Here is a 13,390-nt window from a genome sequence, read left to right on the forward strand (position 1 = left end):
AGTTCTCGAGAGAGCCTGGAGTGTGCATGCTGGCTGCTGGCCCCGGGTCCGGCATGGCTTGAGATCAGCTTTGGAGGATCTTGGAATGTGGTCATAAGGACTCAAGGTGCCAGGCAGGTCTGGGTGAGGGTTCTCAGGAAGTTGCCACACAGGTGAGCAGAGTGGGGATCAGGTGCAGCGGCACCTCTCCCCAGCGCTGTGATGTTGGGCGAGTCACTGCATCTCGGGCATTGGTGTCCTGTCAGTAAAGAGATAATAATGGCTGTACCTCGCGGGGCTGTTGTGGGCTTGGAGATGATGTCTATGAGGACCAGCATGGAGCTGGCACACAGGACATGTTGAATAAAAGGTAGCTGTGAGTCGTATGTCCTTTTTTTTTTTTTTTTTTTTAAGATGGGGTCTCGCTCTGTCACCCAGGCTGGAGTGCAGTGGTGTGATGTCAGCTCACTGCAAGCTCCGCCTCCCAGGTTCACACTATTCTGCCTCAGCCTTCCAAGTAGCTGGGACTACAGGTGCGTGCCACCATGCCCGGCTAATTTTTTTGTATTTTTAGTAGAGACGGGGTTTCACCGTGTTAGCCAGTATGGTCTTGATCTCCTGACCTCGTGATCCACCTGCCTCGGCCTCCCAAAAGTGCTGGGATTACAGGTGTGAGCCACTGCGCCTGGCTTATGAGTCGTATGTTCTGATCCTCCCTCTTGAAGTTGCCTTCTGTGGTCTAAGGAGGGCCTGAAGGTTCAGGTAAAAACTTCAGGGTGACCTTCACTGGGGGTGAGGGCTGGATCCCAGCCTGGGCCCAAAGAGCCGTCAGCTGCCCAAGTCCCACTGTCCATGAGAGCCACCGCAGCCCCTCCCTGGGACAAGCAAGCAGACCTGAGTCTTGTAGCTCTCTGGTCCGGACCGCTTTGGCCCAGGACCTTGAGAGCTATTCCTAGCTCTCCTATGGTTACTGTCCTCCCCCAGTTCAGGGGCAGCAGGTGGGACCTGGTGCCGTGGGGATAACCCCTGTTTCTCCCATAACAGGCACAGGCAGGAAGGGACGGAAGCCCCCGCCTCTCGTGGGGCTGTCCCTCTGAGGAAAGAGTTGGTCTCCACACGCTGACCCCCCCACAAACCATGCCCTGGAGGCAGAAGAACCCCCTGCCCCTGAGTGCCAACCCACAGGCCTCATCCCCGGCGACTCAGCACCTAGCTTTGAAGGGCTGTTTTATGTGACAGCCACTCCCCTGCCTGTCGTGAGGGGGCCCGGGTGTTCATCTCAGATTGATGGAGCCCTGCCATCAAGACTGGGCATTCCTGTCCAACAGGTGCCAGAGTTGCGAAAGGCCTGTGACAGGGAACTCCACTCTTCTCTTGGCTGCTGTTCTGGGACTCACCCCTGCTTTCCTTCTGCTCAGCCCCTAGCAGCAAGCTCTCCAGGCTGGGATTGCAGGGCTGGGTGGGGCAGGCCCAGCTGGTAAAGGCTGGCAAATGCCACAGAGGTATCAGGAGCTCTAGTATAGGCTTAGGGTGCCTCATTTCCTGGACAGGTGGCTGGTTCAGGAGTGGGTGTGGAGCTTAGGTGGAGCAGAGGCGGCGGGTAGGAGGGACTTGGGACCAATTGGGACATCACATCCCTGGCTCTGGGTTAGAAAGCTGACAGTCCTTGATCCTGTGGCCACTGCCCCATCATTCCTGCTCCTGAGGACTCAGTCTCATGGCTGTGGTAAGGCCTGGCAGGGCCCTGGGTCCCTACTGGGACCCCTGGTCTCTACCTGGGGCCTAGTTAATATGTTTCTTATGGGAGCTGTGGTCTTCTCCAGGGGTAGGGAGGGGAGTTTATTGACCACAAGACCAGGCTAGTGGGCAGAAGCCAGGGGAGAAGGAGGCTTGGGGATGAGGGATCCGTCCTGAGTGTTTTCTGTCCTGGGAACGGGCTCCTGGCAGAGCTCCCTGGCAACATAGATTTGGGCCCTGGAGACTCAGAGGCTCCCAGCTGCCGCCCTGAGGCCCTGGAAGCAAGTGGCTCCTCCATGCTCCTCTGACTCAGTTGCCTGGAGTGTGAGGGCCCTGGGCTGACCCTGGTGGATGAGGCCCTCCAGCACTGCCCTGGACCTGGTTGCTCCCTGGACTTGACCTGTTAGGGTCCTTGCAGAGGCAGGTGGAAGGCTGAAAGGAAGCAGTTGGCACAGGCTTCCCTGGTCCCGGTGCGCCTGTCAGGCTGCATTCCCAGAACCAGGGGCATGGGTTTGGAGGGAGCTACCGGGGGACCATCTTCAGCCTGACCTGGCAGGACCTGGAGGACATGACAGCCTGTGAGGGGTCTGAGCTAGGAGCCGCCTCCCCTGCCCAGGAGAGAACCCATTTCCAGGATGTTCTTCTGACCAGGGTGGAGGGAGGGTGCGAGAGCAGCGCAGCCTGGGGCCCAAGGCCCTGATGTGCTACTTCCCCTCCCTCAATAGCTTATGTCTCCTGCCACCCAAGACCAGCCGGAAAGCTGCTTAGCTGGGGTGTGGGCTGGGGATGTGGGGTGGAGAGCCTAAAGGATACTAGCCCGAGAAGGTGGAAGCAGGTCTGTGTGAGGCATAAATCTGGAGCCAGCCTGCCCGGGCTCCAACCCCAATTGTGGACCTCAGGCAAGTGACTGCTTCTCTGTGCCTCAGTTTCCTTGTGGAGTGGGCCATCGTAAATAGTATCTGTGCATAAGGTGGTTGTGCGATAAATGAGTTAATGTATGCAAAGCCCTTGGCCCAGAGCCGGCGCAGAGCATTGTGTAAGTGCTGGCAGGCGTCATGATGGAGATACCATGTCTCCTCTTGTTGATTCAGGATTCTGATGAGATGGAGGATGGGCCTGGGGTTCAGGATTAGGCCTTGAGGCACTGCTCCAGCCTCCTTTGTGGCCCCTGTCACCCTTGGCTTCATCAGCCCGTAGCAGGTCTCCCCTCTCCCACCTCTGCAGGCAGAGGTGTCCAGGACCTGCCTGCTCACGGTTCGTGTCCTGCAGGCCCATCGCCTACCCTCTAAGGACCTAGGTGAGTGCGCACCGCCCTGGCCCCTGTGCTGGGCTGAGGGAGGAGGAGGGTGCTGAGGAGGAGGGTGCTGTAGCTGGATTTGGTGGAGGCGGGTGGGCCGGTGGGCAGGGCCTACAGGAGGGAGCTGAGAGGAGCTTCTGGGTGGAAGGTGGCAGCTGGGGCTCTGCCTCTGGCCCCCACTTCCCCCCACTTCCCCTCCCCCTCAGTCTTAACCCACATGGGGCTCTAGGTGATGGAAGGAAGTGGGTCTGGGCGGCTGGGAAGAGCTCTTGTCCACCGCTGGGCACTTGTTCCTTCCCGCAGTGACCCCCTCTGACTGCTACGTGACTCTCTGGCTGCCCACGGCCTGCAGCCACAGGCTCCAGACACGCACGGTCAAGAACAGCAGTAGCCCTGTCTGGAACCAGAGCTTTCACTTCAGGATCCACAGGCAGCTCAAGGTGGGCCAGGCATCAGCGCTGACTCTACCCACATCCTCGCCAGCCGCTGCCGCTGCCCTGCTCACCTTCCTGTCCCCTCCCTCCTGCAGCCCTGTCACTCTTTTCCCCTCCAGAATGTCGTGGAACTGAAAGTCTTTGACCAGGACCTGGTGACCGGAGATGACCCTGTGTTGTCAGTACTGTTTGATGCGGGGACTCTGCGGGCTGGGGAGTTCCGGCGCGAGAGCTTCTCGCTGAGCCCTCAGGCAAGGCGGTGTTTCCACGGCAGCCCTAGCTGGTGTTTGGGTTGAAATCTCCACGCGCACACATGCACACACACGCATGTCTCTCATACTCGCTGACATATGTGCACTCCTTCTGACCCTTTCTAACTTACTTCTGGCTCTCTTCCCAGGGTGAGGGGTGCCTGGAAGTTGAATTTCGCCTGCAGAGTCTGTGAGTCAGGGGCCTGGGGCAGTTTGGGTGGGAGTGCCTTGTGGGAAGGACAGCACTAGTGCCTGGGGGATGCCCAGGTCTCTGTGGGGTGGGAACCTGGACTCCTGCTAAGGGGGCTCTGGGGGCTCTTTCCAGGGCTGACCGTGGCGAGTGGCTCGTCAGCAATGGCGTTCTGGTGGTGAGTGTGCCAGTGCTTTGGGAGGCGGTCTGGGGTCCCCGAGACTCCCTCATGCCAGCGACTTGAGGTACAGGCCCACCGCTGCCTCAGCCTGGGGACCCTGGGATTTCAGTTTGTTAAGGGAATACAATCTCAAGGGCCCAGGTAATGAAGTGCAGACCAGCAGCAGCCAGGGTGCTGCGAGGGTGGGGTCCCTGAATGGGGGGTGGGGTTAGTGTCTGAGGGGCTGTCTTCATGACTCAGGCCCGGGAGCTCTCCTGCTTGCACGTTCAACTGGAGGAGACAGGAGACCAGAAGTGTGAGTCCCCAACCCACTGGGACAGCCCCTGGCTCTCAGCTCTTGTCTTCCCCCTTTAAGCATTGGACAATTCTCCCTGGGGCCTGAGCTTTCCCCTTAGGCCTTCTCGGGGGACCGTGGTGGGGGATCCATCTCCACCAGACTATTTCAGCGGGGAGAGGGAGGTGCCCTCCAGGCCACGCAGCAAGATGGGTTCTGTGGGCAGAGATACCGTCCCCAGCCTCTCTGCTCTGGTTCCTGTTTCCAGCCTCAGAGCGCAGAGTTCAGCTTGTGGTTCCTGGGTCCTGTGAGGGTCCGCAGGAGGCCTCTGTGGGCACTGGCACCTTCCGCTTCCACTGCCCAGCCTGCTGGGAGCAGGAGCTGAGTATTCACCTGCAGGTAGTGTGCCTCGCTCCCTCGAGGTGGGGCCCCCAGAACTTCCTCCCTCCCTCTGCACCTCCTCCCAGTCTGACCTCTGCTCCACCTGGCAGAGTGGGCACCCTGGCAGCATGTGTGGGCCCATGCTGGCCTCCCCTTCCCGTCCCTCCCATACCTCTATGGCTGCCGGCGGGAGTTTGGTGAGGTCTTTGCTAGGAGTGGGAGCGTAAAGATTCTTAGGTCTCCATTCTTTGTCCCCTGCAGGATGCCCCCGAGGAGCAACTAAAGGTGCCACTGAGTGCCCTGCCCTCTGGTCAAGTGGTGAGGCTTGTCTTCCCCACGTCCCAGGTACTGGCCTCCCAGGGAAGGAAGCAAGGCGCCTGGATGGGGCTGGGACCCAGGCCACAAAGGGAGGGGCCTGCTTCCCGCTTCTCCATGGGTCACACCTTGAGCAGGTGCTGGGGCCAGGCTCTTTGGGGAGTGTCCTCTGAGCATCCCTGCTTCAGGCCTGGTGCCTGTGGAGACAGTGGCGGGGAGGGGGTGGTGCGCTGGGGATCAGGGTAAGAGGACCAGAGCTGGGTGGAGGTGGCCGACCTTTTGTGACTGGGGCCTTCACGGTTTTCAGGAGCCCCTGATGAGAGTGGAGCTGAATAAAGAAGCAGGGTGAGAGGCCTGGCTGGGGACTGGGCAAGGCCCTGGAAAACAACCAGGGCGGGGGGCTGGAGGAGGCCTGGAGGAGTGAGGGGGAGAAACAGCCGCCCCTCATCCTCATGCTCTCTGAAGGGACTCAGGCTTGCGCTCGGGGGGGCACGAAGTACTGGGAGGAGTACTGGGAGGAGTCTTAGCACCTATGGTCAGAGGGGCGAGTGACTGGCCCAGTGCCAGGCACCCGGGGAGCACTTGATAAATGTTTGGCTGGAAAACGCAGGGAGGCGAGGATGGAAAATGGTAACATGGTTTGGGGCACAGAGAGGGCAGGAAAACCAAGGGAGAGAAGAGGGGAAATTGCGCCCTTTTGGGTGGAAGCTGTTATGGCTGGACCTTAAATGATCTTCGTAGAGTTGTCGCCCACCCTGGCCCTCTGTCTTGAGAGAGTGGCTTCTCACCTCACAGACACAGGATTATTGGTCCTTTTCTGCTCTGCCCCCTGACCTTTTTTTTTTTTTTTTTTTTTTTTTTTTTTTTTTTTGAGATGGAGTCTCTCTCTGTCGCCCAGGCTGGAGTGCAATGGCGCGATCTTGGCTCACTGCAACCTCCGCCTCTGGGGTTCAAGTGATTCTCCTGCCTCAGCCTCCCGAGTAGCTGGGATTACAGGTGCCCACCACCACACCCAGCTAATTTTTGTATTTTTAGTGGAGACGGGGTTTCCCCACATTGGCCAGGCTGGTCCTGGCCTCAAGTTATATGCCTGCCTCAGCCTCCCAAAGTGCTTTGAACTCCGTGGGTAAGGGACAGAGCACGAGACTTGGAGGGGGGATCTATGGTATGGGGCCTGCCTGGGGGCCTGTCTGCACCTGGGACCCCAAGCAGCCTCTTTCGGCCACGGCATTCTGGGTCCTGCCAGTCTGCTTTGCTGCATTCCCAAGCATGTCCACATGGACACTCTCTCCCCAGGTGTCAAACTTCAGTCTTGTGACACGGGAGTGGCATTGAGGGTTGGGGAGAAGAGGGAGGGCAGTAGGTATTACAGGTGAGGCAGACCCAGCTTTCCATTCTCTGGGGAGGGTTGACAGCTGTCTCACAGTCTCTTCCTTCCCCGGCCAGACTGAGGGAGCTGGCCGTGCGACTGGGCTTCGGGCCCTGTGCAGAGGAGCAGGCCTTCCTGAGCAGGAGGAAGCAGGTGGTGGCCGCGGCCTTGAGGCAGGCCCTGCAGCTGGACGGAGACCTGCAGGAGGATGAGGTTTGGGGGCTGGGCTGGATGGGGTGTCCCCGGGCTTGCTTGGGCCTAGCTCCTGGTGCTGAACACTGGAGCTGCTTGTCCCCGATCTAGACCAGAGCTCGTAGCTGCCTGTCCCCACCCTGCTTCCTCTCACCTGGTGTTAGAAGGGACTTGATACAGGCAGAGTGTTGCTTGAGGCACCTGGAGCCCGCATGGGAGCTACCTCATAGGGCTGGCTTTCCTACTCTGTTTCTTGGTTCTCAGCCTAGCCTGTCTGAGGAGGGAGACAGATATCTGGTATGAGGCCTGTTGGCCCAGGGTGCTTCAGGAGGTTCATATTAGCCTGGGCCATCTCCTGGGGGAGTGATGGCAATTTGGGAAAATTTTGAGGCGGGCCCTGGGGCTTCCAGAAAGTGAGCATCAGGCTCGGGGGCTGAGGGCAAGGAGATGAGGCTCAGAACTTGCCTGGGCCATTTTTTCCTGGAGCCCTTAGGACTGGAGGAGCTGGGCACTCAAAAGGCTGTTTCTGGCCCCCAGGGCTGACTCAGAACTGGTCCCAAGACCTGTGATCAGGCCTTAGCTGTGGGCTGGGTGGCCACTTGACCTGCTACCTCTTCTTCCTGTGACTTGGCCTTCCCCATCCCTAGGGCCTCTACAGGCCTGGCTCTCTTCTTTTCCAGATCCCAGTGGTAGCTATTATGGCCACTGGTGGTGGGATCCGGGCAATGACTTCCCTGTATGGGCAGCTGGCTGGCCTGAAGGAGCTGGGCCTCTTGGATTGCGTCTCCTACATCACCGGGGCCTCGGGCTCCACCTGGTGAGCTGGGGGCAGGCGGATGCTGGCCCCTGTGTGGCAGGGGGTGCTGGTGCCAGGGTTCTCCTAGGCCTCTGAGAAAACTAGAAGGGCTGGGAGAATGAACGTGCCAGGGAGAAACGTGCTCAAGGGGACCCTGGGAAGGTCCCTGCCGGGCCATTGTCCTAGAAAGCCCGGGGCACGTGGGGTCTAGACGGGGTCCTTCAGTGACAGCCCTCTGGCTCTGGCTTTTCCCAGGGCCTTGGCCAACCTTTATGAGGACCCAGAGTGGTCTCAGAAGGACCTGGCGGGGCCCACTGAGTTGCTGAAGACGCAGGTGACCAAGAACAAGCTGGGTGTGCTGGCCCCCAGCCAGCTGCAGCGGTACCGGCAGGAGCTGGCCGAGCGTGCCCGCTTGGGCTACCCAAGCTGCTTCACCAACCTGTGGGCCCTCATCAGCGAGGCGCTGCTGCATGATGAGGTGCGGGGGCTGCGGCCTGGGGGCAGAGCCAGGGCAAGGGCTGGAGCTGGGGCTCGGTGCTGGACAGCAGGGTGGGAAAGGCCCTGGGCACCCAGGCAGCTGTGGGTTTAGGTTCTACGCATCTTTCCCCAGCCCCATGATCACAAGCTCTCAGATCAACGGGAGGCCCTGAGTCATGGCCAGAACCCTCTGCCCATCTACTGTGCCCTCAACACCAAGGGGCAGAGCCTGACCACTTTTGAATTTGGGGGTGAGTGGCCCAAGAGCTGACACCTGTGCCCTTGCAGTTGGTGGAATAAGGGGAGACGGGGCCTGTGTGCAGATTGCAGATGTCATACCCACCTCTCCTGAGCCAGGTCCCGTGCTTTCTGGAGACCGGCACCCTACCAGGGTCCCTCAGCCCTTTGGGAAGGAGGCAGGGGCCTTAGGTCCCATACACAAAGCCCACGCCACAAGGCCTGGGCCTCCTGGTCCTCAGCTGCCCTAAAGCAAAACCCTGGGTCGGGGTGGGGGTGGGGGTGCCTAAGGGCTCTGCACCATGAGGCTGAGGGGTGGCCTCCTCACAGAGTGGTGTGAGTTCTCTCCCTACGAGGTCGGCTTCCCCAAGTACGGGGCCTTCATCCCCTCTGAGCTCTTTGGCTCCGAGTTCTTTATGGGGCAGCTGATGAAGAGGCTTCCTGAGTCCCGCATCTGCTTCTTAGAAGGTGAGGGGCACTGGCAGGCTGAGGAAGCTGGGCCGAGCAGGGAAAATGGGTCCTGGGTGAGAGGGCAGCCTCGGTCAGAAGAGTTTCCTGGGCCAGGACTGGCCATGGGGAAGGGTAGGGTTGGGACAAGAGTCGGGGGCCCTCTTCCCTCACGGCCGCTCTTTCAGGTATCTGGAGTAACCTGTATGCAGCCAACCTCCAGGACAGCTTATACTGGGCCTCAGAGCCCAGCCAGTTCTGGGACCGCTGGGTCAGGAACCAGGCCAACCTGGGTAAGTGCTCTGGCCCCTTCATAAGGGTGCCAAGGGGCAGCACCAGGGGGCGGGGGGTTCTCACCTCTTCCCACTCCAGGGTCACCACCAAGGTGGGGCTAAAGGTGCAGGAGTCCCCATTTCCCCACCTTGCCTGTGTAGACAAGGAGCAGGTCCCCCTTCTGAAGATAGAAGAACCACCCTCAACAGCCGGCAGGATAGCTGAGTTTTTCACCGATCTTCTGACGTGGCGTCCACTGGCCCAGGCCACACATAATTTCCTGCGTGGCCTCCATTTCCACAAAGACTACTTTCAGCATCCTCACTTCTCCACATGGAAAGGTACCTGCTTCTCTCCAAAGTCCTCCTGTGGCCACCTGAGCCTTGAGTCCCCAGTCCAGATACCCCTCACGGTCCACTCCCATTCTCCTGCTTTGAGCTTGATTCCCTGGACTACTTGGAACAGGGGTCTTTTTCTCCTTGTCTTGGGGACCCAGGGCCCACCTGCAGGGCTGTGGAGGTGTTGGTTCAGCAGGAGAGCAGGGACCAGAGGCCAGAGTCTCTCCTTCCAGCAGGAATCTGGTACCCTTGGTATCTGTTGACAATTTCTGCTCTCCCCAACCTTCCAGCTACCACTCTGGATGGGCTCCCCAACCAGCTGACACCCTCGGAGCCCCACCTGTGCCTGCTGGATGTTGGCTACCTCATCAATACCAGCTGCCTGCCCCTCCTGCAGCCCACTCGGGACGTGGACCTCATCCTGTCATTGGACTACAACCTCCACGGAGCCTTCCAGGTTGGGAAGGGTGGGCAGCCCACCAGGGAGGCGGTGGGTGGCCCCTGCCCCCTGAAGAGAGGGGCTTTGGAGTCCAGTGTCTGGTTCAGCTTCCTTTAGGAGCTGTGACTGGGACACTGGAATCTTAATTTGCCACCAGAGGAGCTCATTCTTTTCCGGAAGTTGGGAAGCTGGCGAGGTTCTCCTGGTATCTTGTAGCTGGGTCCCCTTTACTGACCTGCGAGGTGTGGTCCTGGGCCTCTGGGCCCACCTGCTGAATCTGCTTTGGCTCCCAGTGTCAGAACTGGAATGCTGGGAGTAACCCGGCTCTGTCTAGCCCCAGAGGAGCTGCCACTGAGGCCTGTCAGGTGTGGAGAGTTTTTTCCAACGACTGGCTTCATAGGCCCCACTGGAGACCGTTTTGGCATTCGAGCCCCAGGTCCTGTGCATCTTACGTCAGCCCCAGTGTTGAGGATGCCAGGGGCCCTGTCCCTCTGAAGCCCCTTCTGCCTGCCCTGCAGCAGTTGCAGCTCCTGGGCCGGTTCTGCCAGGAGCAGGGGATCCCGTTCCCACCCATCTCGCCCAGCCCCGAAGAGCAGCTCCAGCCTCGGGAGTGCCACACCTTCTCCGACCCCACCTGCCCCGTAGCCCCTGCGGTGCTGCACTTTCCTCTGGTCAGCGACTCCTTCCGGGAATACTCGGCCCCTGGTGAGCTGCTGTTCACCTCCCCATCCTGCTGCCCCAGTCCCCCACACCTCCTCCGTCCCCTGTGCCTCTCCAAACCCGTCTTCCCCACAACGTGTTCCCCATGCCAGGCTGCACTCTCTCCACAGGGGTCCGGCGGACACCCGAGGAGGCAGCGGCTGGGGAGGTGAACCTGTCTTCATCGGACTCTCCCTACCACTACACGAAGGTGACCTACAGCCAGGAGGACGTGGACAAGCTGCTGCATCTGACACATTACAATGTCTGCAACAACCAGGAGCAGCTGCTGGAGGCGCTGCGCCAGGCAGTGCAGCGGAGGCGGCAGCGCAGGCCCCACTGATGGCTGGGGCCCCTGCCACCCCTGACTCTCATTCATTCCTGGCTGCTGAGTTGCAGGTGGGAACTGTCATCACGCAGTGCTTCAGAGCCTCGGGCTCAGGTGGCACTGTCCCAGGGTCCAGGCTGAGGGCTGGGAGCTCCCTTGCACCTCAGCAGTTTGCAGTGGGGTAAGGAGGCCAAGCCCATTTGTGTAATCACCCAAAACCCCCCGGCCTGTGCCTGTTTTCCCTTCTGCGCTACCTTGAGTAGTTGGAGCACTTGATACATTACAGACTCATACAAATGTGAGGCGCTGAGACCATCTGTTATTACTGCTGAGAAGGGCCATGTCATTCTAGGCTCTTGGCTGTACATGGCAAGGGCTGGTACAGAGCTCGCTCATCAGTGTTCTTCCTTCGAAGAGCACATTCTCTGCACACATCTGCGTCTACCTGTGCTCAGAGTCACCGCTTCCAAGCAAGGAGGAGGCCACATGGGCCTGGGGTAGCCCTGGCCTTGCCCACCTGCTCTGCCGTAACACGTCTTCTCTTCACCCAGACAGGAATGCAGGGGGAGGCCAGGCAATGGCTGTTTCCTGCCACATGGTAGGACCCATCTAACCAGAAGGAACTGTCTATTCCAGAAGCTGGGCCTGGGGAACTGGGTTGAAGCAGCCACGGGAAGGAGCCCTTTTGCCTGTAGCCAAGTCTCATTCTGGTCCCTTAGATGTATCCTCGCTTGTGCCCCTGAAGTTTGGTGTTGCATTGGGGTTCACCTCAGGGATCAGACCTGTTGGGAAAACGGAATGAATTTAGTAGGGTATGGCCACCCCAGAATCTTCTCCAAACAAACACTGGTGCCCCTGCCCTCCCCTGGACCAGCCAGCCTCCTAGAATAAGCGTGGGAGTGGATTCCAGAGCTGACAGGCACTGCAGCCGCGACCACAGTGACGGGTGAGTGGGTGGGAATTGCCTCGACTCTCATAACCCAACTCTACGTCTGTCAGCTGGCCTAGCGACCCCAGCCCTGGGTTAGAGACAGCAGAAAAAATGGCTGTCCTGGTAGCCTCAGGAGCCACTGTGTCCAGGACAAGGCCTGTCCCGTCAGCAACACATCATCTAAATCATATGTTGGGCTCTGCAGGACTGGGAGCAGATGGTTACACTGGAGACCACAGCCGTGGCTGCCACCCCTCATGGTATGAGCCCTCCAGGCACACGGCTGTATATGCGTGTGCACATCTACGCACATCCTGGCATGGGGCCCATGCACGGAGGATTTGCCTGTCTCCGGTCCCTCCTCCACTTTCACCTAACCCCAGGTGTCCCCTCCCCCTGGAGAGCCTGAAGCCCTCTGGTTTGGAAGGGGAGATGTGGGTGAGGGGGGTTGAGCATTGAAATGATGCTGGGATCTACAAGGAGGGACTGAGGAGCCAGGTAAGAGCCACCTGCCCCCGCACATCCACCTTCGCATCTCCTCCCTGGCCTGCAGGCCGGGACATGCTGGCCCTCTCCATTGCCATGGAGTGGGGATTGGGGAAAGCAGGGGAGGACCAGGTAGAGAACGGGTTAGAACAAGGGTGGGGCAGGGTCTGGCCGTCCTGCCAATGTGCTGTGCCTTGGAGAGGGGAGAGGAGGGAGGAAAGTGGAGTGCATGGGAAACAAACCCAGGCAGGCTCTCAGCACTGGGCAGAGGGAAACCTGGCTGTCCCTCCCACAAGCAGCCGAGTAGGAAGGGCACAGGGAGCCTGGGCAGCTTCGTCTACAGGGTCCCTACACCGGAGCATGGAGTGAGCCCTGGGAGGGGACCACTGTCGAGTCTGTGGAAATCTGGGCTTTGTGGCCTGGATTCCTCTCTCAGCTGAGAGTGGGCAGGGGCAGCTGAGGGTTCCAATAGCATTTCCCTACAGCCCAACAGAGTAAGTCTGAGGCCCAGAACCTCAGGCTTCAGAGGACAGCGCCTGCCAGCCACTGAAGCCCAGGGCTCCCCGCCCTGCTTCCCCCACCCAGGTGTCCCACCTGAGTAGACATCCAGGCCGGGCATCCTTGGTCGTGCACCCATTCGGAGAGCTGACAGGTTTGGCTTTGAGTTCTGGGCTCAGACTCGGCTGCAGAGCAAGGGAATGACCACTGTTAGCCCGGCCCAGACCATCTGCAGGCGCCAGGTCTGGCTGCTCCTTCCTCCAGCTTCTGGAGGCTCAGCACAGCCTTAGGCGGCCTGGCCATGCCAGGCCCTTCCCACGTGGGGGTGCGGGGCGGGCTGAGCACTTGTGGGCAGGTTTTTCCCCCATGCGTCCTGCCTCTTAGGAAACTCCTCACAGGCGAGTTAAGAAAGGCTGAGCTTTCTTAGGAGGTGGGGGATTCTGGAATGTCGAACAACTCAAGATCCCTTTGGGTTTCTGGGAAGACAGACGTGGGAGGAGAGTCCAGGGGAACCAGCGACAGAGCTAGGATCCCAGACACATTCCCTGAACACACTGTCCACACGGAGCCTCAGCAGAGCACGCTGACCACGGAAGAAAGTCCAAAGGGTTGTCTCTATATATTCCTCCAAGTAGAACCTGGCTTGCTTACTGTCTGCAAAACAACTCAAGGGTGGTGACATTCAAAGTTGTCTGAGGACTAGAAGGTTAGAGAAGCACCCAGATCAGACAGACCAGAGCCTGGAAAGCCCTTGGAGGAACACAGTCCATGAGGATTCTGGCAGGAAGGGCTTGGGGCAGTCTGAGTGGCAGACTCCAAAAGGGGCAGAACAGGACCAGGA

General features: G+C 59.5%; 1 protein-coding gene and 1 long non-coding RNA gene across 4 annotated transcripts; one reads left to right on the forward strand and one right to left on the reverse strand.

The window, feature by feature from the left end:
• Positions 1-3: 3 nt before the first annotated feature.
• Positions 4-10,936, forward strand: LOC129529226 (cytosolic phospholipase A2 beta). 3 transcript variants are annotated; one of them, XM_055373615.2, is made up of 20 exons: positions 4-1,705; positions 2,941-3,013; positions 3,317-3,453; positions 3,567-3,698; positions 3,848-3,888; positions 4,024-4,066; positions 4,310-4,364; positions 4,612-4,742; positions 4,986-5,069; positions 5,347-5,384; positions 6,486-6,621; positions 7,281-7,417; positions 7,652-7,874; positions 8,007-8,124; positions 8,441-8,578; positions 8,746-8,850; positions 8,992-9,171; positions 9,459-9,625; positions 10,126-10,312; positions 10,438-10,936. In XM_055373615.2, the coding sequence occupies exons 1-20, from the start codon at positions 1,697-1,699 to the stop codon at positions 10,647-10,649; spliced, it is 2,346 nt and encodes a 781-aa protein (XP_055229590.2). In that variant the 5' UTR covers positions 4-1,696; the 3' UTR covers positions 10,650-10,936. The 3 variants fall into 3 exon arrangements, with proteins under 3 accessions (XP_055229590.2, XP_055229591.2, XP_063563414.1); XM_055373616.2 differs by lacking the exon at positions 10,126-10,312; XM_063707344.1 differs by lacking the exon at positions 8,441-8,578.
• LOC129529262 (uncharacterized) lies at positions 10,934-12,757 on the reverse strand. Its single transcript, XR_008674733.2, has 2 exons — positions 12,646-12,757; positions 10,934-11,416 (listed from the first exon to the last, which is right to left on the reverse strand). It is a non-coding gene; the product is annotated as an uncharacterized lncRNA (long non-coding RNA).
• Between the last annotated feature and the right edge of the window lie 633 nt (positions 12,758-13,390).

This window comes from Gorilla gorilla, chromosome 1 (genome assembly GCF_029281585.2).
Source record: "Gorilla gorilla gorilla isolate KB3781 chromosome 1, NHGRI_mGorGor1-v2.1_pri, whole genome shotgun sequence".
In the NCBI taxonomy this organism is placed as follows: domain Eukaryota; kingdom Metazoa; phylum Chordata; class Mammalia; order Primates; family Hominidae; genus Gorilla; species Gorilla gorilla.